Raw genomic sequence first — 20587 nt, 5'->3', positions numbered from 1 at the left:
ACATTGTATCCCCTTGTTTTCAATTTGATACCATCCCTTATTTCCTTAGTTACCCATGGATGGTTATCCTTCTCTTACCATCTTTCCTTCTCATTGGGATATATTTTTGTTACGAGATATGAAATATGAAATGTCTGCCACTGCTCATCAACCGTCCCATACTTTAATCTATTTTCCCAGTCCACTTTAACCAACTCTACCTTCATACCTTTGTAGTCTCCTTTATTTAAGCTTAGGACACTGGTTTGAGAACCAACTTTCTCGCCCCCCCAACTGAATTTGAAATTCAACCATGCTATGGTCACTCATTCCTAGAGGATCCTTTACTACGAGATCCTTTATTAATCCTGTCTCATTATACAGTACCAAGATCTAAGAGCCTGCTTCAAGGATCAGACCCAGGGCCTCCTGTTCTCAAGGGCTGAGTACAATACCACACAATGGGGCCCAAGTTTCCACATGATTTGCGCCTGATTTTTAGGAGCAACTGGTGGAGAACGGACTATCTTAGAAATCGCAATTCTTCACTTTTTTTTCTGCAGTTCTAGTCAGGTAGAACAGTTCTACTTTGGAACAGAATTTTTTCTTCAAAAGGGGGCGTGTCCGGCCACTGACGCCTGATTTCAAAGTTTCCACAGTGAAAACGTACTCCAAACTAAAGTAGAATGGAGCCAGAGAAGATTTTTGTAGAACTGAAAAAACCTGTTCTACACATTAAAAAAAAAATCAGGTGCAGGTTACAAATTAGGCGCCCAGAACGAGGTGGGGGGGGGGGGAAGAGGAGGGGAGGGGGGGAGGAGAAGAGAGAGAGGGGGGGGAGGAGAAGAGAGAGAGATGGGGGGGGGGGGAGGAGAGAGAGAGAGGGGGGGGGGGAGGGGAGAGGGAAAGAAAAGAAGGGAACTCATTAAATTCTACAATAAATCCTTATTTATACTTCTACAAATATTATACAAATAAATCCAACCTGTTATAAGCCAAGAAAAGATTAAATAAACCATCTTCCTACCTGTGTGACAGGGAGAATTCTGCAGCCGTTCGTGCCGCTGAGCGGGAGGGGGGGTGGGGGGGCAGGCAGGAGAGAGAGAGAGCCGTTCGTGTCGAGGAGGATGAGGACGACGAAGAACGAAGAAGAAGAACCCGGGGCCTAATGCATGTACCACTACTACTACCCGGGGCCCAATACATGTACCTACTGGACAACAGCGGAAGCGGAAGTGATTGTAATTTCGATTTCCGCATACAAAGAAGATCCTAGTTAATGACATTATCAGGCAGAGATGTATTGGCATTCCGTGCATTCTTTTTGTATTGAAATGAATGTAGAAATGCACCTGCCACAACTTTTGTATTCCTCGTTTTAAACATGAAGGCCCAGTTTAAGGCCATTTTATGTTGCAACTTTAGTCATGATATTGTACAGGACTGGCTACCTAGCTAAATGTCTCTCAGCTGGTATAGAGAGTAGAACCATATATACCATGATAATTCAGTCACTAGTCTGAGAACAAGAGATGTATTCTCTGTACAGTTCACCAAACAAGGTTATCATATTCCATCAATTGATAGGTATACGATACTGGCTTAGTGCAATACTCAAGTACTAATTTTTTTTTTAAGAATTCCAATCTTCTGACAGCTCTCCTAGTTATTTTTGCCACTTGTTTGCCCAGTCTAGTTTGAATGTGTTTACCAAACCAAGGGGCAAAATATTTTTATGATGGAGAACTTTGCATTCCCTTAGAACAGATACAGGTGGACAATATAACTTTCACTCTTTCCTAACCGATATATTGACTTGGTTTTCTCAACATTAAAAATACTAACTGTTTGTTCATCCACTTTCTATATCTGTCTGCATTATGTGACAGATTAATGCTTCAGGTGTAAAGAATCCCACCCGCAACATTAACCTGTATTTATCTTTCAGGTGCTGGCTAACCATCTATGTATATCTAAGATTTTATATTTTTTCTTAAATGTTGTGGACATTGCTTGTCTTTCAGATGGAGAAGAGATATCAGAGAAAACATAATTTTGATATTCAGTATTGGTGTTGATGACAAACAATGGGATGAAGCACTCTTCTTCAAGGGACTCTTGTTTGTGGGCATTGTGATTTTTTTTTTAATTGCCTTTTCCTTGCATTCTTTAAAGAAATTGTGAATCCAGTTCAGCAACACGCCAAATGTACCACAAGGGTTTAGTGTCTAAATGACACCAGAATACCACAAGCTGTTCCGAAATCATCAGGGTTCTAACTACATGCAAAGGCATTGAGAGAATCACTCCCCCTCTAACTGGGTGCTTTTGTGTGCAGATGAAAAGGGAACAATTTTGAAATCATGCGATCAGGGACAATACTTGTACCGCATGTTTGCATTGCTGAAGAATGTAGAGATCTACAATACATACTCACACATGGAGCACCATTTACTGGCATTGCTGATGAGATTTTAAATGATTGAGGAGAGTTAACTGTTTTCAGTCCTTGGAAATTAAATGCTACTAAATTGTTTTAAATGGGCTTTGCATTGTCTGCAATTTTAATGTAACAATACTAAACAAGAGCAATCATATTTGTAACATTTGTCCTTTTTTTTATGTTCGGCTAGGTTAGCATTTAGTATTTAAATAAACAAGTATCCTCTACATGTACTGTTTGCCATATTCTCAGTAAAATTTAAAATTTATGCATGGACTGACTATATTTGATCAACACTGTAGTGGTCAAAGATATAACCCATAACTTGATTTTCAATGAAAGAAAAATTTTCAGTGGAAACTGTTCTTCTCATTAACCAAGTTAGCAACCATTGAGCAATAATGCAACAAAGAATTTCTGGCTTTGGTCCAGTACAGCATGGTTTTAATCCAGTAAAATAGTTCTCAGACAAGTAGAATTGATTGAACTATGAGTAGTTTTACAAAGAAATAATATTACAAGAAAATAGTCTGATATAATTATTAGATTGTCCCAGTTTAGAAAGTGCCTATGTCTCTGCTGTCCATAAACTACACTTGTGTACTTGCTGATTAGCATTTGAAGCTTGTAAAAGTATTTTCCAAAATAATATTTTTGAGCAGTAGAATCCTATTTTGCATGGGGTCTGGATGAATAAAATGTTGTTTATTGCAGATTAGCACAATAAGAAGTACACAGTAACCAGTACTTGGAGTGAAGTGAGATTTTTTTTTTTAATTTAGCATTTTCAACTCTTTGTTGAGAAACCTAGGTGAAGGGCGACGATGCAGGACAGCAAAAAAAGTTGAAGAGGTAGGAGCAAAGGTGAGAGAAATCAAGCAGTAGTAATTAGGGTGATATCAAGCTCATGGGTTTAAGAGGAGGATGGGGAAGGAGCTCCATGGTTTTGAGGTGCTGGGAAAAAGTGAGTTAGAATAGGAGACTGTATGATGAGTTTTGACTCCAGCACAGTTATGTAGTGAGAAAGAAGATTGTGTGTTTAGAACTTAGGAGCAACAAGTAAAGAAAGTACGAAAGTCATAGCGCAAAGGAGCAATCAATAAAATAAGGATAGACCAGGAAAGTTTGGATGTAAGGATGTTGGGGAAGGATCACCTATCCAATAAGCTTTTGTATAGTAGGTTAACTGGGGAAGAAAAGATTGGCCTATATCAAGACGTCACTATTGCAGAGCTCATCAAGAACACATTTTAAGTTTAGACATGGCATTTGCCCTTTAGGCTCGGATGTAAATTTGACCATATTTAAAATAGTGGGTTCACAGTGAAAATTTCCAAACTCCGCTTTATGTGAAAAGGGGAAAAATGTTCGGTGTTCTGTTCTACTTGAAGGCCCTGTCATCATGCCAGCTATTTTGGATGGATATTCAATGTCTGGAACAAGTTGGTCTGTTTCCAGTAGCAACAGTATCTAAATGACATTACCTGCAGCATGAGTTATGGTCCTGGGACTACATAGTAGTAAATGTGATAACATTGAGTGTCAATGATAATATTGGGCAGGATCTTGCTGGAACAATAACGGCATATTAATGATGCACGCCGTTATTAATGCGCAAATCGCCCAGCAAATTCAGAGGATTAAGAGATATGCTGTGAGTTGTGAATCTCAAGAAGTTGCTGATTGATTTACAGCGCTCCACTGCTTGCTTCGCATAAATGGCATCTCTCCCTTCATCTCCATTAATTTTAAGAACTTGCTGGATTTGCATATTAATTGTCCATTAAATTCTAGCAGAAAGTTAGGGCTGGAACTTAACAGCGTAAATACCTTTTTAACTACGCGATAATTGTTAATGCAATGCCAATCAACCTCTTGAGCTCATTGCCAATGTAAAAATGTAAAATGTTAAATTTCTTGGTTTCCTTTTGTCATGTATGTACTTTTGGAATCACTAACCACTAGATGGTGTTACTGTTGGAGGCCATTGGGCTGCACGCACATGTGTGCAGCCCAAGTATAAAAGACCAGCCATTTTGTATATTAGTCACTTTGGGCCTTAATAAAGCAGAGCCAAGGTCATACCTCTTGGAGTTAAACAGTACTCAGTCTAACAGTTATTGCATACACAACACCTTTCTTACTATTTTTTCTCTCTTCCTTAATCCAATCTTTTTTCCCTCCTTTATTTTTCTCTCTACCTGATTTGACTCTAATTCACCCTCCTTCTCCGTTGTTCCTGTTTCTTCCTCAATTCTCATTAGTTAAGGAGATGGATCATTGATCTCGCTGTTCACGGAGATTTCAGATGCCTTCTTGCCCTTGCTGCGCCATTACCAGCTCGCACTTCCAACAAGTTACAGCATAAAAATATTTTGAGCTGAAGATTGCAGAAAAAAATCTAACAGTGCACGATGCCCTGCTCTGGCAAGATCGGTCCATTGCAAATTGAGCTGTCTATATTGACAAGAATTTAATTGTGAACTATGTAAGAATACAAATCCTTAGTGATTAAGCAGTAATATTTGGGAATGTTATTACATTTGTTTTAAATAATCCCCATTAGTATATTTTTTCATTTTTTGAAAGAGTATAAATCAACTTTTAAAGATTGCAACAAACCATGTCATAGCCTCTTATTAAGCCTACTAGCAAGGAAGGAATCTATATCTTGGAGATCGGTAATATCGACTTTGACAGGCCACAAGGTTCTTCGTTACTGAACGCTTTGCAGCTGACAGCCACTTGACATTGAGTTAAAGAATGAAACAGAAGAACTAATGTAAACTTCTCCAGTACCTTAAATATATTCAATGACCCAGCCTCCTCTGCCCCAGAGAGCTGTGGAGACTGGGTCTTGAATATATTCAAGGCGTAGATAGACAGATTTGAGAGATAAGGGAATAAAGGGTTACGGGAGCGGGAAGGGAAGTGGAGCTGAGTCCATGATCAGATCGGCCATGATCTTATTAAATGGTGGAGCAGGCTCGAGAGGTCTAATGGCCTACTCCTGCTATTTCTTGTGTTCTAGTACCACTAACAAGGATCTGGGTTGTCTAGATTTGGCCTGCTGTTTGCTGCTTTAGTTTCCCCTGAAGGGTAAATACAGCATGCATGTCAAAAACGTAGCAACACTGCACCCTATAAAACTAGTTGATATACAATTAAATCAAACAATGAGAATAGTAACAGGGACTATGAGACCAACAAACACAAAATGGCTACTAGTCCTCTCAAATATTTGGCCTACTGACATTAAGAATCACATTGCAGCAAAGAACTTCCTTGAGAAAATCTGGCAGATGTCATAACTGCCATTTTTCAAAATATATGGGAAGCACCTTGCCAGCAGAAGACCAATCTGGATTGTGCTGTCATCCATCTTCATGGTGGGCATTGCCTCATTATAGTGAACAGAATGGGATGAGCTACTCCCTCTGCTTTTATATTTAAAAAAAAACCTCCTTCCTCATCACCAGAGAGACTGCATGGTTTCGAGCTACCACACCATCTTTGGTACAAGCTCAACCATTTTAGATGTGTGAAGATAAGGCTTGTGGTAAATGACTGCATCTGGGGACACAAGAAAGGCCCGCTGTGTATCTGTGTTGCAGTTGAGAACGCTGCACATCTCCCGAATGGATGCTCACTTCATGCTGGTCTACGAGGGGGTCCACAAAGCAAACCCCGAGGCTACTGAACTGAAATAGTGAGGTAATCCTGCCACTTTATAAATCATTGGTGCAACCGCACTTGGAAAACTGTGTGCCGTTCTGGATGTTACAGTACAAAAATGATATTGCAGCTATTGAAAGGAACAGAAGAGAGCAACCAGAATGATTTGAGGGGATGGAGGGATTAGATTATGAGTAGTAATTTATGTAAATTGGATATGTTTTCACTGGAGGGAGACTATCTGGCAAGGATGCTGATTAAGTGAGAATTATTTCATGAGGGAAGGGCCAATTGACCAAATGCACTTTCTCTCCTTTTGCAGAAAAGCACCTCAAAAGAGTGAGTTGTAAGTATTGCTGCCCTCTCATAGGAAATAGTGCATGGCAGGGAAGGAGGAACCTTGCACCTAAAGATGAAGAGCAAACGTAACTTACTTAAAATGGTGAAAATAAGGCATGGAACCAGGAGTAGTCCATTCGTCAAATCAGCCTAGTTTTCCTGGGCATTGATGTACACTGAATAAGTCAATACAATGCTGCCATTGTGAATTTCTTGAAATATATAAAAATAAATATATTTGCTGAAAATTATGAAATTAGATAAAACCATGCACAAAGTTGGGAATGGAAGGATTACTATTACCTATATTATTGATTAGCACCAACTGGGATTCCATACTTAAAATTTTTCTGCCGCAGAAACCATGGGCTCCATTTTCCCCAAGCCCATTTTCTGGCGTATTGCCAGAGTTTCTAGGCCAGAAATGCACCAGAAATATTTTGCCAAAGTTTCCCCAATGCGCGCCACAAAATTTGAATTATACAATGTGTCCAGTCACCTCGGGCGGGGGTCCTGCTGTCTGTGCCGAAAAACGAAGCCGCACCTTCTATGCATGCGGTGAAAAAAAAGTTAAGTTTTTTGACGTTGTTCTAATGGCATGCTCAGTACAGCTCGGATTTGCCAATCGGCCATTTTTAAAGAGCCAGTTGTGTGTTTGTGTGAGAAGGAGTGCTGTGTGAGAGCATTGGGAAACTTGCAGCTGGAGCAATACAAGATGCAACGCAGTGCAAGGACCAAGAATTTCTTACAGGAAGAAGTGGAGGCACTAGTTACTGTGATTGAGAACAGATGGCAGGAGCTGGACACCAGCAGAGGCCACAAAAGTTCCACCCAAAGAAATGAAGAAACGCTGGAACCAAGTTGCAGAAGATTACTGCGCAATGGTGACCACCGCGAGATGGTTGAGGTACGAACACCTGTCTCGATATACCCGAGGTGGGTAAGGCCTCCTGCCCAGCACCCTACGGGCTCTGATGTTCCTGATGCGATGAAGTTGAATCATTTGTCTCCTATGAGGCACCATGATGCAGAAGGCTCGCACAAGGTATGGCATTGTCAGTATTGCCCCCATACTTAAATTTAACCTTTTTGAAAGAAGCTCCAAACAACAGGAAAGCTGGCAGCACAAGTTCGCAGTTGTATCTCTCAAGGTCTGTATGGATGGACCATACCCAAAGATCTGTGACTTCTCTCTTTCTCTCCCCTCCCCCCCCCCCCCCCCCCCCCCCCGCCCTTCCCCTTTACTAATTGGAATCTTGAGACTTTCTCTCTCTCTCTCTCTCTCCCTCTCCCTCCCCCTCCCCGGGCTCCAAGCCTTCCGATCGGCACCTCTCTCTTTCTCTCTCCTTCCCTCCCCGCCCCCCTCCAACGGCTTGTTTTGTAGCCGATCCCATGGTCCGGGCACGGGGCTGATTCTGCCGGCCAAATCTACGACCCTCCAACCCTGCTTCAAGACGTTCGCTGGTGACATGTGAGTGACTTTAAAAAATGTGAGAACTTCTGAAATCCAACAAATTTACACTTCTACGTTGACGGGTTTAAAAAAAGTTGAACTTTATTATTGATTTTGACAGTGTTCTTGGCTCCCTCCAAAATCTTCGATTTTAAAAACAATGGGGTCTTTCAGCGCAGATTTGTGACCATGCGCTGGTTTTCTTAACTCACCAGAAGGTTTTTTGGGAGTGGCCAGATACGCCGACCTAAGAGAAAAAAATGTTGGCCAAACTGCGAACAATTGAAAATCGGTGCAGACATGACGCGCTTTTTAAAAAAAAAACTGGGCTAGAAAAATTGTAACCAAGTCAGTTACGCCAGCGCAGATTATAGGGGGAAACTTTGAAAAAAATAAACATGCCAAAAGAAATGGGGAAAATTGAGCCTCAGATTAGTACTGAAGGTGCTGATGTAAAGTAACCATTCCGATGAAATCTTGGTGATCGAACATTCCTGTGGAAATTGGGACTCACTATTCTGGACACAAGTTTGGTATATTTCACTGGGATATTATAAAAGGGCAGTGCTATAATGTGTTTTTACATCTCACATAAGCTGTATCACTGACCTTTAGCGATCAACTGGCAGAATTAATTTCCAAACTAGAAAAAAAAAACACCCTAGTAAAACTATCAAAGCAATAAAAAGAATATTACTCTATAAACAATAGTACAGCTTTTTGGTGTAGCACTAATTTCAATAACACCACATACAATGGACTGGCATTGTTGCTAAATTTCCTGTTGGAAGCATAAATGACTCAGAATTTTGATTACATTTCTTTCCATTTTAATAGACCTTTTTGGTTATAACAGCAACATCTTGTCTTATCCAAGCAAAAAATAGCGCTTGTAGGATACTGAAAAGGTCACTGCATTTGCAGCAATGGGTTTAACCAGATTGGCATTCCTGATCTGGCAGCTCCAAAAATAAAATTAATTCTCGGTGGGTTTGGGTAGTTGAATAGCAAGATGAGTTAGAAACTCTCCTGCTGTTCCAGAAATTAATCCTGAGCTATTTTAACTCCTGGGCCTTATTTAAATCCTTCCCGCCTGGAAAGGATTTACGTCAGAGTGATGTTTTAGGCAGGGGAAACCTAAGCTTTCCTTGTGGGGCCCAGAAGAGCACTCCCCACAAGGAAAGTAAAAGAAAAACCTTGCCTGTTTGGTACATTTCTGGCCCTGGCTTTCCACTCAGGCTACCAGTTAAAATTGCAATCGATCCCAATGACATTATTGGGACCTGACATGCATATGTAAAGAAGGACCTCACCGTCTTTGGGCTGGTGTCTTTGCTGCCTGCTCATTAGAGCAGGTTAAAATCCCAAATGGTGGATTCTGGCAGTTTTTCAGAGGGTGAGCAACCTGGATGATTTTAACTGCCCAGTTTCTGCCAGGCGAACAGGGTTAAAATCGCCCCAATTTCTTTCCCCACCAACCCCACTGTACAAGAGAGTTGCCGGTGTTTTGCTAACAATAGCAAAAATGGGAATGTTGTAATGGGACCATCCAGTCTCTACTGCCTACTAAGGAAACCCAACGAGATTGTAACCTAGAATTCTTATTCTGTGCACTGGCTACTGGATTGTGTGATGTACTACCATATGGATAAATCTCTCTCTCTAGCTCGCTCTCTCAATCTCTCTCTAAATCGCTTGCTGTCGCTCACTAAGTCTCGCTCTTTCACTCTCGCCCTCTGTCTCTCGCTCTCAGTCGCGCTCTCGCTCTCTGTCGCGATCGCGCTCTCAATCGCTCTCCATGGTGGATTGGATAAATACTCATGCCTAATCAAGACACAGGTTGCAAACTAATAAATGGTTTTCGATACCAAAGATAATCAAATGAGCTGCACACAGTTTAATACAGTGCTTCTCTGGGCCCCAGAAGAAAACCTTGGGCCTCCCCGCTCCAGGATTCCTCCCGCCCCAATCGCGATTTCACCCAGGCCCTGTCTCTCCATTTAGCTTAGTGTTGGGGATTGTTCCCTTTGGTTCCTGGTAGCTGCCTCTGACCAGCATGATTTTAACGGCCAGGCAGCTGCTTGCTACCGACTTCCCGCTGATTTGGTTGGGAAATCAGCAAACGACATGCAAATGAAATTCAGCCGTTATAATCGACCGAGCCTGCCTGCTGCCACTCCTGGGTGGGCTTGCCGCTTGCTTTGCTGTGTTCCTGCCTAGGAGTAAAATTCAAAGTCCTGGTCTAGGCTAAGAACTCGATGTCTCTTCCAGCCCAACAGCACTACACATAGTCAGTGGTGGACATTACAGGGTTTGAAATTGGATCTCGTGCCTGTTTTACAGATGCAGAATGGGTACAGAGGCCTAATTTTGGAGACTAACATAGTGGGCCCAAGTTTCCACATGATTTGCGCCTGATTTTTAGGAGCAACTGGTGGAGAACGGACTATCTTAGAAATCGCAATTCTCCACATTTTTTTTTCTGCAGTTCTAGTCAGGTAGAACAGTTCTAGTTTGGAACAGAATTTTTTCTTCAAAAGGGGGCGTGTCCGGTCACTGACGCCTGATTTGAAAGTTTCCACAGTGAAAACGTACTCCAAACTAACTTAGAATGGAGCAAGTGAAGATTTTTGTAGAACTGAAAAAACCTGTTCTACACATTAAAAAATCAGGCGCAGGTTACAAATTAGGCGTCCAGAACGAGGTGGGGGGGGAGGGGGGGAAGGGAAGTCAAGTCATTAAATTCTACAATAAATCCTTATTTATACTTCTACAAATATTATACAAATAAATCCAACCTGAATAAAAATTTATAAGCAAAGAAAAGATTAAATAAACCATCTTCCTACCTGTGTGAAAGTGCTTCAGCCAGGAAAAATGCGGCAGCAAGCCTCACAAAACGAGGCAGCTGTTCCCGAAGGCGGGCGGGAGGGAGGGAACCGACTGAACGCGGGGGTGGGGGGAGGAGAAAGGAAGCCGTTCCAGACGGCGGGCGGGAGGGAACCGACTGACCGAACGCGCGGGGGGGGGCGGGGAAGCCGTTCCAGACGGCGGGCGGGAGGGAACCGACCGACCGAACGCAGGGCGGGGGGAGAGGAAGCCGTTCCAGACGGCGGGCGGGAGGGAACCGACCGACCGAACGCAGGGCGGGGGGAGAGGAAGCCGTTCCAGACGGCGGGCGAGCGACCGAACGCACTGGGGGGGGGAAGCCGTTCCAGACGGCGAGCGGGTGGGAGGGACCCGACCGACCGACCTAACGCAGCGGGGGGGGAAGGAAGCCGTTCCAGACAGCGGGAGGGAGGGAAGGAGACAGAAGGCTGCAGGAAGCCTCAGAAATTGAGGAGCCATTTCCCGATGGCAAAAGGGGAAGGTCGTCGGGAAACGGCTGCCTCAACTTTCTGAGCCTTCCTGCAGCCTTCTCAGTGCTGATGGCAATGTGCTTTTATAAAAAAATGTTCAAAAACTAAACAGCTACAAAGAACTACAAAAATGGCCGAGTGCCAATGTTTCCTTTGCGCACGCGCAGCGTTGCCGGCAGGAAAAAAACTAATTTAAATAGTACCGCCCCCTCCCACTTACAAAATCGGCGCGAGTATAGGCTCCGCCCCCCCGGGCGCCGCGCCAAACAGACACGGAGCTGCAGGGCTCTCCAGAATCGTCAGTTTTTTTTCCGGCGCCGTTTTAGGCGTGAAAAAGGGGTGCCCAGCTCGGAGGGGTGCCCGTTTTTTATCGTGTGGAAACTTGAGCCCCTTATGCCCCAAGAATATCTGAGTCATTTTCTTTCAGGTGTCTGAGGCAACTGCCAAAAACAGGCATTGGGCCCCTCATTTGTATATGCAAGACGTCTAAAACCTGTTTTGTAACCCCTCTGAGAAATTTGGCAGTCCTGAGCAGACCTTTCTAGGGGTGGATGCGGCCTAGCCAGCAACTACACTGAAAAGGTAAGTTTAATTCTGCCGGCAACAATCGGGTACCTTCCACTGTCCTGTCCTCTTTCCCCGCCCCCCCCCCCCCCCCCCCCCCACCATCAGGACTTACTCGCGATCTGGTGCCAGCGATGCAGGTGGCCAAAATTTGCTTCTTGTCACTAGAGGCTTGGTAGGCTCCAACAGCGCGCTGTCTTTCTGTAGTTGAATCCCATGATCTTCCGCGACATCCCATTTGGCACTTAAAATCTGACCGAAATGAATTTCTGGAACAACTTTTTCAATGCTGAGTTCTGTCTAAACTCCAGTGGGATCTAAAATCTTCTTGGGGGAACTTCAGGACACATCGACATCCAAGTTGTTACGTTTAGAATAACTCCAAGTCTGTACATCTTAAGCTCAAACTGTTGTGACCTTGGTCTCTTTATTGTAACTCCAGAGTGAGGAGGTAGCATGGTAGACTGCCTTTTATAACTGCTTGCCCAGGGTGTGCAGGTGACCCTTGGGTCTCCCACAGGTGGAAAGTCTTACACATTGGTAATGTTTATATACATAACTCATGACCAAATGGGCTGAATGATTATAACTTCTCATTGTGTGAAAAGGCCAAATTGCACATTGTCATGCATAAGCTAGTAATGGCTCTCTACATTCAAGCGTTTAAATAGTTTACAGTTTAAATAAATCTTTTATTAAAATATAAATCTGGTTTTCGATGGTATTCTAACCTACAAGTCGATTTGTCTTGGAGACATTGTAATGCACAGTCTTTGGAAATATTTGAAATGCTCTCTTGCCGACAGACAGGAATTACACAATGGAAACTTGGAATGTAATGAAGTTTCCCTCTGGGATTTCTGTTTTCTGTACTCTGGAAAATCAATAAAGTTTAGTCAAAAGATTTTTGGCCCAGATTTACACTCATCCCTACAGAATAGATGTATGTAAAATACAAAGACTCTCCAACATTATGGGGAATTGGGACTCTGCAACCAGTCAGGTTTGGTATACCAGATCCAATACACTGAGCAGATGTATTGCAAATTTTATTCCTGCAGTAGTAACAAATGGAAATAATTTAATAAAACACTGATGGAAGTCTTTATCATTCAAGTAATGAACAATGTAATCAGTTTGAATATGGGCAGTCCAAAAGGAAATTGATCGGTTGAGGATTATAATAAAATCAATCTGTAGCAGAATGGGAACCTTGGGGCCATTTTCCTCTCTGGATCTCTGGTGGGTGTCTGACAGACGCAGTGGCCTAGAAATTTGTTGATTCCACACCCGTTTTGCAGGCGTAAATCGGTGCCTAAACATCTGTCCAATGTGATGGGCGAAGAGCACGCGCACATTCCGTGCCACAAGTGCACTGTCCATCATATTGGTAAAGGCACAGACATGAGTGTCTTTGCATATGCAAATAAGGGGCCTAATGCCTATTTCAGGATCCGTTCCCGAAATTGGGCTGCCTGGAACATAGCCTGAGCTGGGCCTGCTGCGTTCAGGATAACATAAGAACATAAGAAATAGGAGTAAGCCATTAGGCCCCTCGAGCCTGCTCCCCCACTTAATAAGATCATGGTTGATCTGATCACTGACTCGGCTCCCCTTCCCTGCCTGCTCCTTATAATCCTTTATTCCCTTATCACTCAAATATCTGTCTATCTCTGCCTTAAATTTGTTCAATGACCCAGCCTCCACAGCTCTCTGGGGCAGAGAATTCCATAGATTTACAACCCTCCGAGAACAAATTCCTCCTCTGTTTTAAATGGGCGGCCCCTTATTCTAAGACTATGTCCCCTAGTTTTAGTTTCCCCTATGAGTGGAAATATCCTCTCTGCAGCAACCTTGTCCAGCCCCTTCATTATCTTATGTTTCGCTAAGATCACCTCTCATTCCTCTGAACTCCAATGAGTATAGGCTCAACCTAGTGAACCTTCTCTGAACAGCCTCCAATGCAAATATATCTTTCCTTAAATACGGAGACCAAAACTGTGCGCAGTATTCTAGGTGTGGCCTCACCAATACCCTGTTGTAGCAGGACTTCTCTGCTTTTATACTCTTACACCCTTTGCAATAAAGGCCAACATTCCATTTGCCTTCCTGATTACTTGCATACTAACTTTGTGTTTCATGCACAAGGACCCCCAGGTCCCTCTGTACTGCAGTATTTTGCAATTTTCTCCATTTAAAATATAATTTGCTTTTCTATTTTTTTTTTCTGCCAATGTGGATAACCAAGTGTTTACGCAGCTTAACCAACGATCCCAGTAAGCTGCCTAAGCACGCAGCAGGTATGTGCAGCTTACCGGTCTAATTTAAATTAAGCCTGAGGCCTAATTTCAATTGGACCTTAGGGCCCACCTTGTTATATATGCAGACTATAGATATATGCTCTGTAGTCACTGTATAGTTGCATAAGATGGAGACTTGTTTACCTGATGTACTACCAATAAGGTTTACATTGTGTATATACATGCTGGCACCACTAGAGGGTGCAACTGGTGGAGACCGAGGTTTCCTGCCCTAGTGGCAGGGGCTGTATAAAAGGGGAGCCACCATGCGGCTGCCTCACTCTGGAGTTACGAGTAAAGGACCAAGGTCACTACAGTTTGAGTACAACACATTGCCTCGTGGAGTCATTCATAAGTACACTACAGACATAATACACCCGTTCTGTGCCCGTAAGGGGCGGAGTACACTCTCTACGTGGTGCGGGCATACTTCATGCTGGCGTGCTCCCTCTAGTAGACCCAAGCACTGGGATTGGTGAAGCAAAAACCGAAGCAAAGTTGCAGGTTTGAGAGGCCTGCAGCTACATTCCTGGCCACTGGCCTCTGGGAGATAAGGAGAGCAGCAGCCAGAAGGCCCAGCGCCCTGAACATGGTTCTAGGGATGGATGAGGTTAAGCAAAAATGCTTGCACGAAACCCTCTTTCTTCGGGGTGCTGCCAGGACTCCTGCAAATCCTCCAGTCCTCAGACAGTCTTGATGCAAACTCCACTTCCGAGTCAGGTTTTTAAAGGTGCCCTTCTGTTTGGGAGCCCCATGGGTTCAAAGAGAGGAAGTTGAGACAGGAGCACTCTGCACTACCTCATAATGCTTATGCTGGGCCTGCACACAGATACGTTAATTTGGGTAAACCCTGAAAATCTTGGGGCAATGTTGTGGCGGTGGCAGAGAGCCGACTCAGTAGGTTCCCTTCCCATTTCCTCTTGGCTGTAACTGCGAATTGAGTGTTCACCAATCACAACAAAGAGGAGAATTTCTCCTTCCTTAATTTACAAATAATATTCTAATTGAACAACACCCCCTATCTCTTTCCCTCCCTCCCCAAATAAACTAAAAACAAACTCAAGAGAAATTCCTGAATATTACTTCTGCTGTTTTGGGGCGGAGATTGTAAATGAGAAATTGATTTGCATTCAGACAAAGCTGGAGGTGGTTTGTGCATTGTAGCTGTGTGCATGACACTGCAGTTAAATTTAGCTGAGGGTAACCTCATGTCATGTGACCTCATCATGCCAAAAAAAAAACCCTAATGGGTCATCAGTTAGTGAGCAAGAGAAATTTCCCAGCCCTAACCTCTTCAATCTGTGACGCATGAAAATAACACTGAAATATGATGGTACTTATTTATTGTATGGGTGTTTTTTTTTACTATACTTGGTAATATTGCTAACCATTTAATCAACAATTAACATGGTGAGTTTATTTCGTATTCTGATCGGTTGTCTCCTTAAACTGAAGATGGTATATCTGAAGAATAAATGTCCATTTTGAGCTGGGTGAAGTTGCAGTAACACCAACGCTGAAGACTCAAGTTGGACTGATTGCAGCTACTGAAAATATAATTCAATTTAAAATCTTCATGCAGAAGTGTAGCAGCTGTTTCAATTGTATTTAAAGTTGTTTGGTTTTTCATTGGACAGAATTGGCTCTGTTCTAAGTTGAAGTGATCTACATTTCAAATCTGAGAAAAAGGAAACTATATCAAATGGAATCCCGGAAGAGAGGAGAAGGGAATATTTCCAGATTTATCATAGAAATCTAGCCTCCTACACTGCCCATATCACATTGGTGGTGGGAGGGGTCGAGATTTGGTTACGCCCTGTTTGAGGGTGTTAACCATGCCGAGGTGGGATTTCCTGCGCCCAGCGTGCAAGTCCCACTCCGGCCATGAAATTCCAGTTACCACCCCTCACCGGAAGTGGAGTGTAATGTCGCGCGCTCCGCTTCCTTTTGGGGGGTATCGCAGAGTGCTACGTGGCTTCTCCACGTAGCGCCGACACATTTCAATGCCCCTTCCCTTCTGTTAAAGGGGAGGAACGCTGCAAACTCTGCAGGCACTTTGAAGGCCCCACTGGGCCAGCAGGGCTAAAGTGTGCTATGGCCACAGCCCAGTGCCGTGCTGCATGACTGCGGTCCAGATCCTGTGAAAATAGCGGTGAACGGCCCGATCATTATGGGAGGGGGGGAAATAAAAGGTCCGCGGTGCAGCGCACTTCCCCTTTAAGGTTTGTCCCGCGATGGATGACCGGTCTGGTTTGTGATTCGCGAGGCTGGTGTGGGCATTGACTGGGGTGGCCTCACGGGACACTGGCCAATTTCTGCCATAAGGCAGAAAGGGGCCGTTGCGGGGTGAAAAGGGGTCGCCGCGCACAGTGATGACATCACCGGAGGCGCAGTGGCCTGGGGTGCTACTGCCAGGAGCACGGCCGCCCCACCCCCCCCCCACCCCTGAGCGAAAACAGTTTCACGCTCCGTTAATGTCCCCGCAGGTGGTAACGGGAGATGCAGGACAGGAATTTCGGCCCCATGGTTTTTAAATCTTTATGAGGATTCCAGGCAGTGGATGGCTCTATTTTTACAATCCAAAGTAGATGTGATTCTGCCAGCTTTGCAGGTTACGTTTGATCAGAAACCAGCAAACAGGGCAAAAATAAAAATATAGTGGGAGGGTAACGGTTATTCAGCAAGATAACATTTTCGAGTCCAGGATCCTGAAACTGATACCACTATGGTCATTTTAATTTTTCTTTGCTGTTTTACATTCTTAATTAAATCTGAAAACTCTTTGATGAATACCTTTTAATGCTTTTAACAGTGACTACACTTAAAAATAAATAAAATGAATTAATTGACTGAAGTCCTGAGGTCAATAAAGGTGCTTTATAAATGCATTCTTTTCTTAAAATGTTAAAATTAAACCATTTAATGTTTATGACAGCAATAACATTCAGTCCATTCTCCTTACATACAGAAAAATGTCTTCAAGCACTTCACAGGACAGAGAAAATGGTAACACTGAGCAGGAGAGAAAGAGAAGATTAGGATGGAGTGGAGATACTACAGTTTAATCTTCGAAAAGAGTTTTAAGGAAGCGAGTAGATTTTGTTGGCAAAGTTTGAATAATTCCCTCCCCTCGTACATGTTGTTGTGGTGTGGGGAAACTTCATTGATAGAAATTGCTAACAAAAATTCTGGCTTTGATATCTACACATCCAGCTATAGTGAGATTTAGGGACCAAATAGCCACAATGCTAGGAAAGGAGAATAATGTATTAAAGTTTTTTTAAATCTTGAATAAAATGTGGATTATTTTTCTAACCTATATGCATACATACAGCCTTGCATACAGACTTCATATTACACCATAATATCTCAACCTCTTAATATACTGTGCAGATTGACTTTCTTGAGATTTAAATGCTAGTTAAAACATCCCTAGAGTAAATTTATGAAACCATTAACATAATAAAGTTCAGTCTGTAATTATTACAATTCCCGTAGAATGTTAATCGACTCATGTTGCATTCTTTACGGAAATTAATGGGTAATGTTAAAGCATTCGACTCAGTTGGGAGATGAGAGTTCCAATTCTAGCTTTTGCTGACCTTTCCTTTTGGTTCATACCAGGGGCAAGTCTGTTCTCATTTGTGTCATCTGAGGAGAGAAGAAAAACTGAGTGGTAGAATTCTCTCCTCTGCAGTCTTTTAGCCACTCAGCTGCACCATCTAGTGGGTTAATCATAGAATAACATGGCTGAAAAGGCATGGCCTGGACGTTCCCTTTATGTTCGAGGAACACAACATTGTTGCGATGGTTAATCTGGAAGAAGGGGAAGATGATGGGAGAGGGGGAAAGGCAAAGTGAATCTTGATTGTTTTTTTGCAATTATACCCTTTTTTTTTTTCCCCCAAAAGACATTAATTCCTTGCTGAGGTACAATTCCTCAGGTGTTGGTAGCCCTCCAGTTATTTTCCTAAACCTGTAACCCTTTTCTCAAACTTATAACCCATTCTATTAAATCATATTACGGTTATCCCTAGGTTCCTGGCCAACAGCTGAGTACAGATGCAAGAATTACACAATACCTGTATATTTGACATGCCAGTTAAGATTTCTTCATTCTTTAATTTGTTGCTGCAATGGATTTATTGAAAGTCTGAATCTTTAATTCAAAGAGTCTCAGTGCCAGCTGTGTCTTTATCCTGCCAAAACTATCTGGTGGTAGAAAATGTCTAGTTTTGTTCAGAATATTCAAAATTGCCTCTGGAAACTTAAATTATCCTGTCACATCGCCACACATCTACTGCCATGTCAAGCTATTATACCTTGTCCTGAACAGTAGAACCAGCGGACATGGCCTACGCTTGAAGGGGGGTAAATTCTGATGGACCTTAATCTTTATTTGTCTAGCATTTCCTATGTTTCTTAACTATTACAAAGTGTATATAATTTCTTAACCCATTGTTGTATACTTCTTGTTCTTAAACTATATACAAAACCTGCATTGTTTAGCAGAATTCCATTTGATTTTAATTCTATGTTTCTTAATTTATTCCTCTACCTAATACAGATTGCAATTGCACCACTCATCAGGTGTGCAGGAACTTCATCAAACTTGACTGCCAGAAAGGGGAAGAACTTTCAGAAGAGAAAATCCCTCCTAAAAACACAATGGTGCAGCCTGCAAGTGAGGTACCTGCATTTATTCTTAATAATTCCATTTGCACAGTAATTTTCTAAGAATAATGAAAATTTAAGAAAAAATTATCTTCTGTACCAGTGCAGACAAGCATTTCTAATCATGAATTTACTAGAGAGCCATTTGGCTAATGTCAACAAGTACCAGATTAGTGATTTTTCTTTTAAAACATCCATTGAATACTTTTTCTTCAAATTGGTGGTGAATATTCTTTCTCTTTTTCTCTCTCCTCTCGATTTAATAATTATTTAGCATGGTTGGCTAGCCTGTATTTTCCTGTTGATGATTTCGGTAAATTAGGTCACATGTCAACCACATCCTACAACCTAATTAACAAAACTGATCCTAAGCAGTCCCTCGAAATCGAAGGAGACTTGTTTCCACTCCAAAAATGAGTTCTCTGCTGGCTGTAAAATCCAATTCGGGAATTACAGTCTCTAACAGATGGGGCAGACAGTGATTGAAGGAAAGGGTGGGTGGGACTAGTTTGCTGAACGCTCCTTCCACTGTCCGCTTGGTTTCTGTATGCTCTCGGCGACGAGACTCGAGGTGTTCAGTGCCTTCCTGGATGCTCTTCCTCCACTTTGGGCAGTCTTGGGCCAGGGATTCCCATGTGCCAGTGGGGATGTTACACTTTATCAAGGAGGCTTTGAGGGTGTCCTTGAAACGTTTCCTCTGCCCATCTGGGGCTCGCTTGCCGTGTAGGAGTTCTGAGTAGAGCACTTGGGGAGTCTCGTGTCGAGCATGCGGACGATGTGGCTCGCCCAACGGAGCTGGTCGAGTGTAGTCAGCACTTCGATGCTGGGGATGTTGACCTGAGCGAGGAACTGACGTCGGTGTGTTGATCCTCCCAGTGGATTTGCAGGATCTTGCGTGATGAGGCGTGAACTTTGAAACCTCAATTAGATTTTAGAAGAGCAATCTTGCTAGCTTAAATAAGGGAGCACTTAATCCTCTACCCAAAGGAAAAAAGAAAATATGAATGCATGCCTGGAATTAGCATGGGTTTTGGTAGTCTTGTAGTTGTGGTACTAGAGTAGTAACCCAGAACATTTAAATACCCCCATGGAAAATTGTGCAAGTAAATTCAATAAATGTGGTAATTTGTGGGTTGGCACCAGGAAAGTTACCAGATGGTTGTAAAAACCCACAGGCTCACTAATGTCTTTCAGGGAAGGGAATCTACCACCTGTACCTGTCGAGCCTACATGTGACTCTAGTCCTGCACTATGTATATGACTCTTAATGCTATCCGGGCGACTAGAGATGGGCAATAAAACTACCTTGTCCGTGTCACCCATATTCTAAGAATTGTCTTGTTCTCCAAAACGAAACATTTTCTTTATGAAACAAAAGCAATATACATATTGATAATTGTATTAAAAAGATATTGGAAATTGTATATACATTTGAAATGAAGATAGAACAAGTGGATTGCTTTACAGGCATATGCCTGATTCTCCCGCTATTTCCTGTGCCAAGCGATCCAGTGTGCCTGGTCAGACACAGGAAAGTTTCTCACAATGTGCTTCTTTTATTTTAATTTTTTTTGTGATATTTATTGGAGTAGAGGGTGCTGAAGATTGTACATTTTTATGCCATAGTACCTGTATAATTAAGTTTGGTACAATGTTTTGACGTACAGGATGCTTTGCAGAAGAATGATTAGTTGTGCTTTGTTCATTTGTTTTTGTATTGGCACCAGTCAGTGTTTTCTTTGATATGGAATCATTGTTTGTGATGCCAAAATATTTGTTTTTACTCAATTTCTGGACTGGG

The 20587-nt window shown here is 42.7% G+C and overlaps 1 protein-coding gene across 2 annotated transcripts in view; it reads left to right on the top strand.

Annotated features, from left to right (window-relative positions):
- The window catches only part of rassf5 (Ras association domain family member 5), a 147517-nt gene that overhangs the window by 27134 nt on the left and 99796 nt on the right, over positions 1–20587 (top strand). For both annotated transcript variants that reach the window (XM_070859044.1, XM_070859043.1), the window contains exon 2: positions 18680–18801. In XM_070859044.1, coding sequence (XP_070715145.1) covers positions 18680–18801 — 122 coding nt within the window. The remainder of the gene's footprint in view (positions 1–18679; positions 18802–20587) is intronic.

This window comes from Pristiophorus japonicus, chromosome 17 (assembly GCF_044704955.1).
Source record: "Pristiophorus japonicus isolate sPriJap1 chromosome 17, sPriJap1.hap1, whole genome shotgun sequence".
NCBI classification, from domain to species: Eukaryota; Metazoa; Chordata; class Chondrichthyes; family Pristiophoridae; genus Pristiophorus; species Pristiophorus japonicus.
The sequence above is the reverse complement of the archived record's forward strand: the minus strand, read 5'-3'. Positions and strand labels throughout refer to the sequence as shown.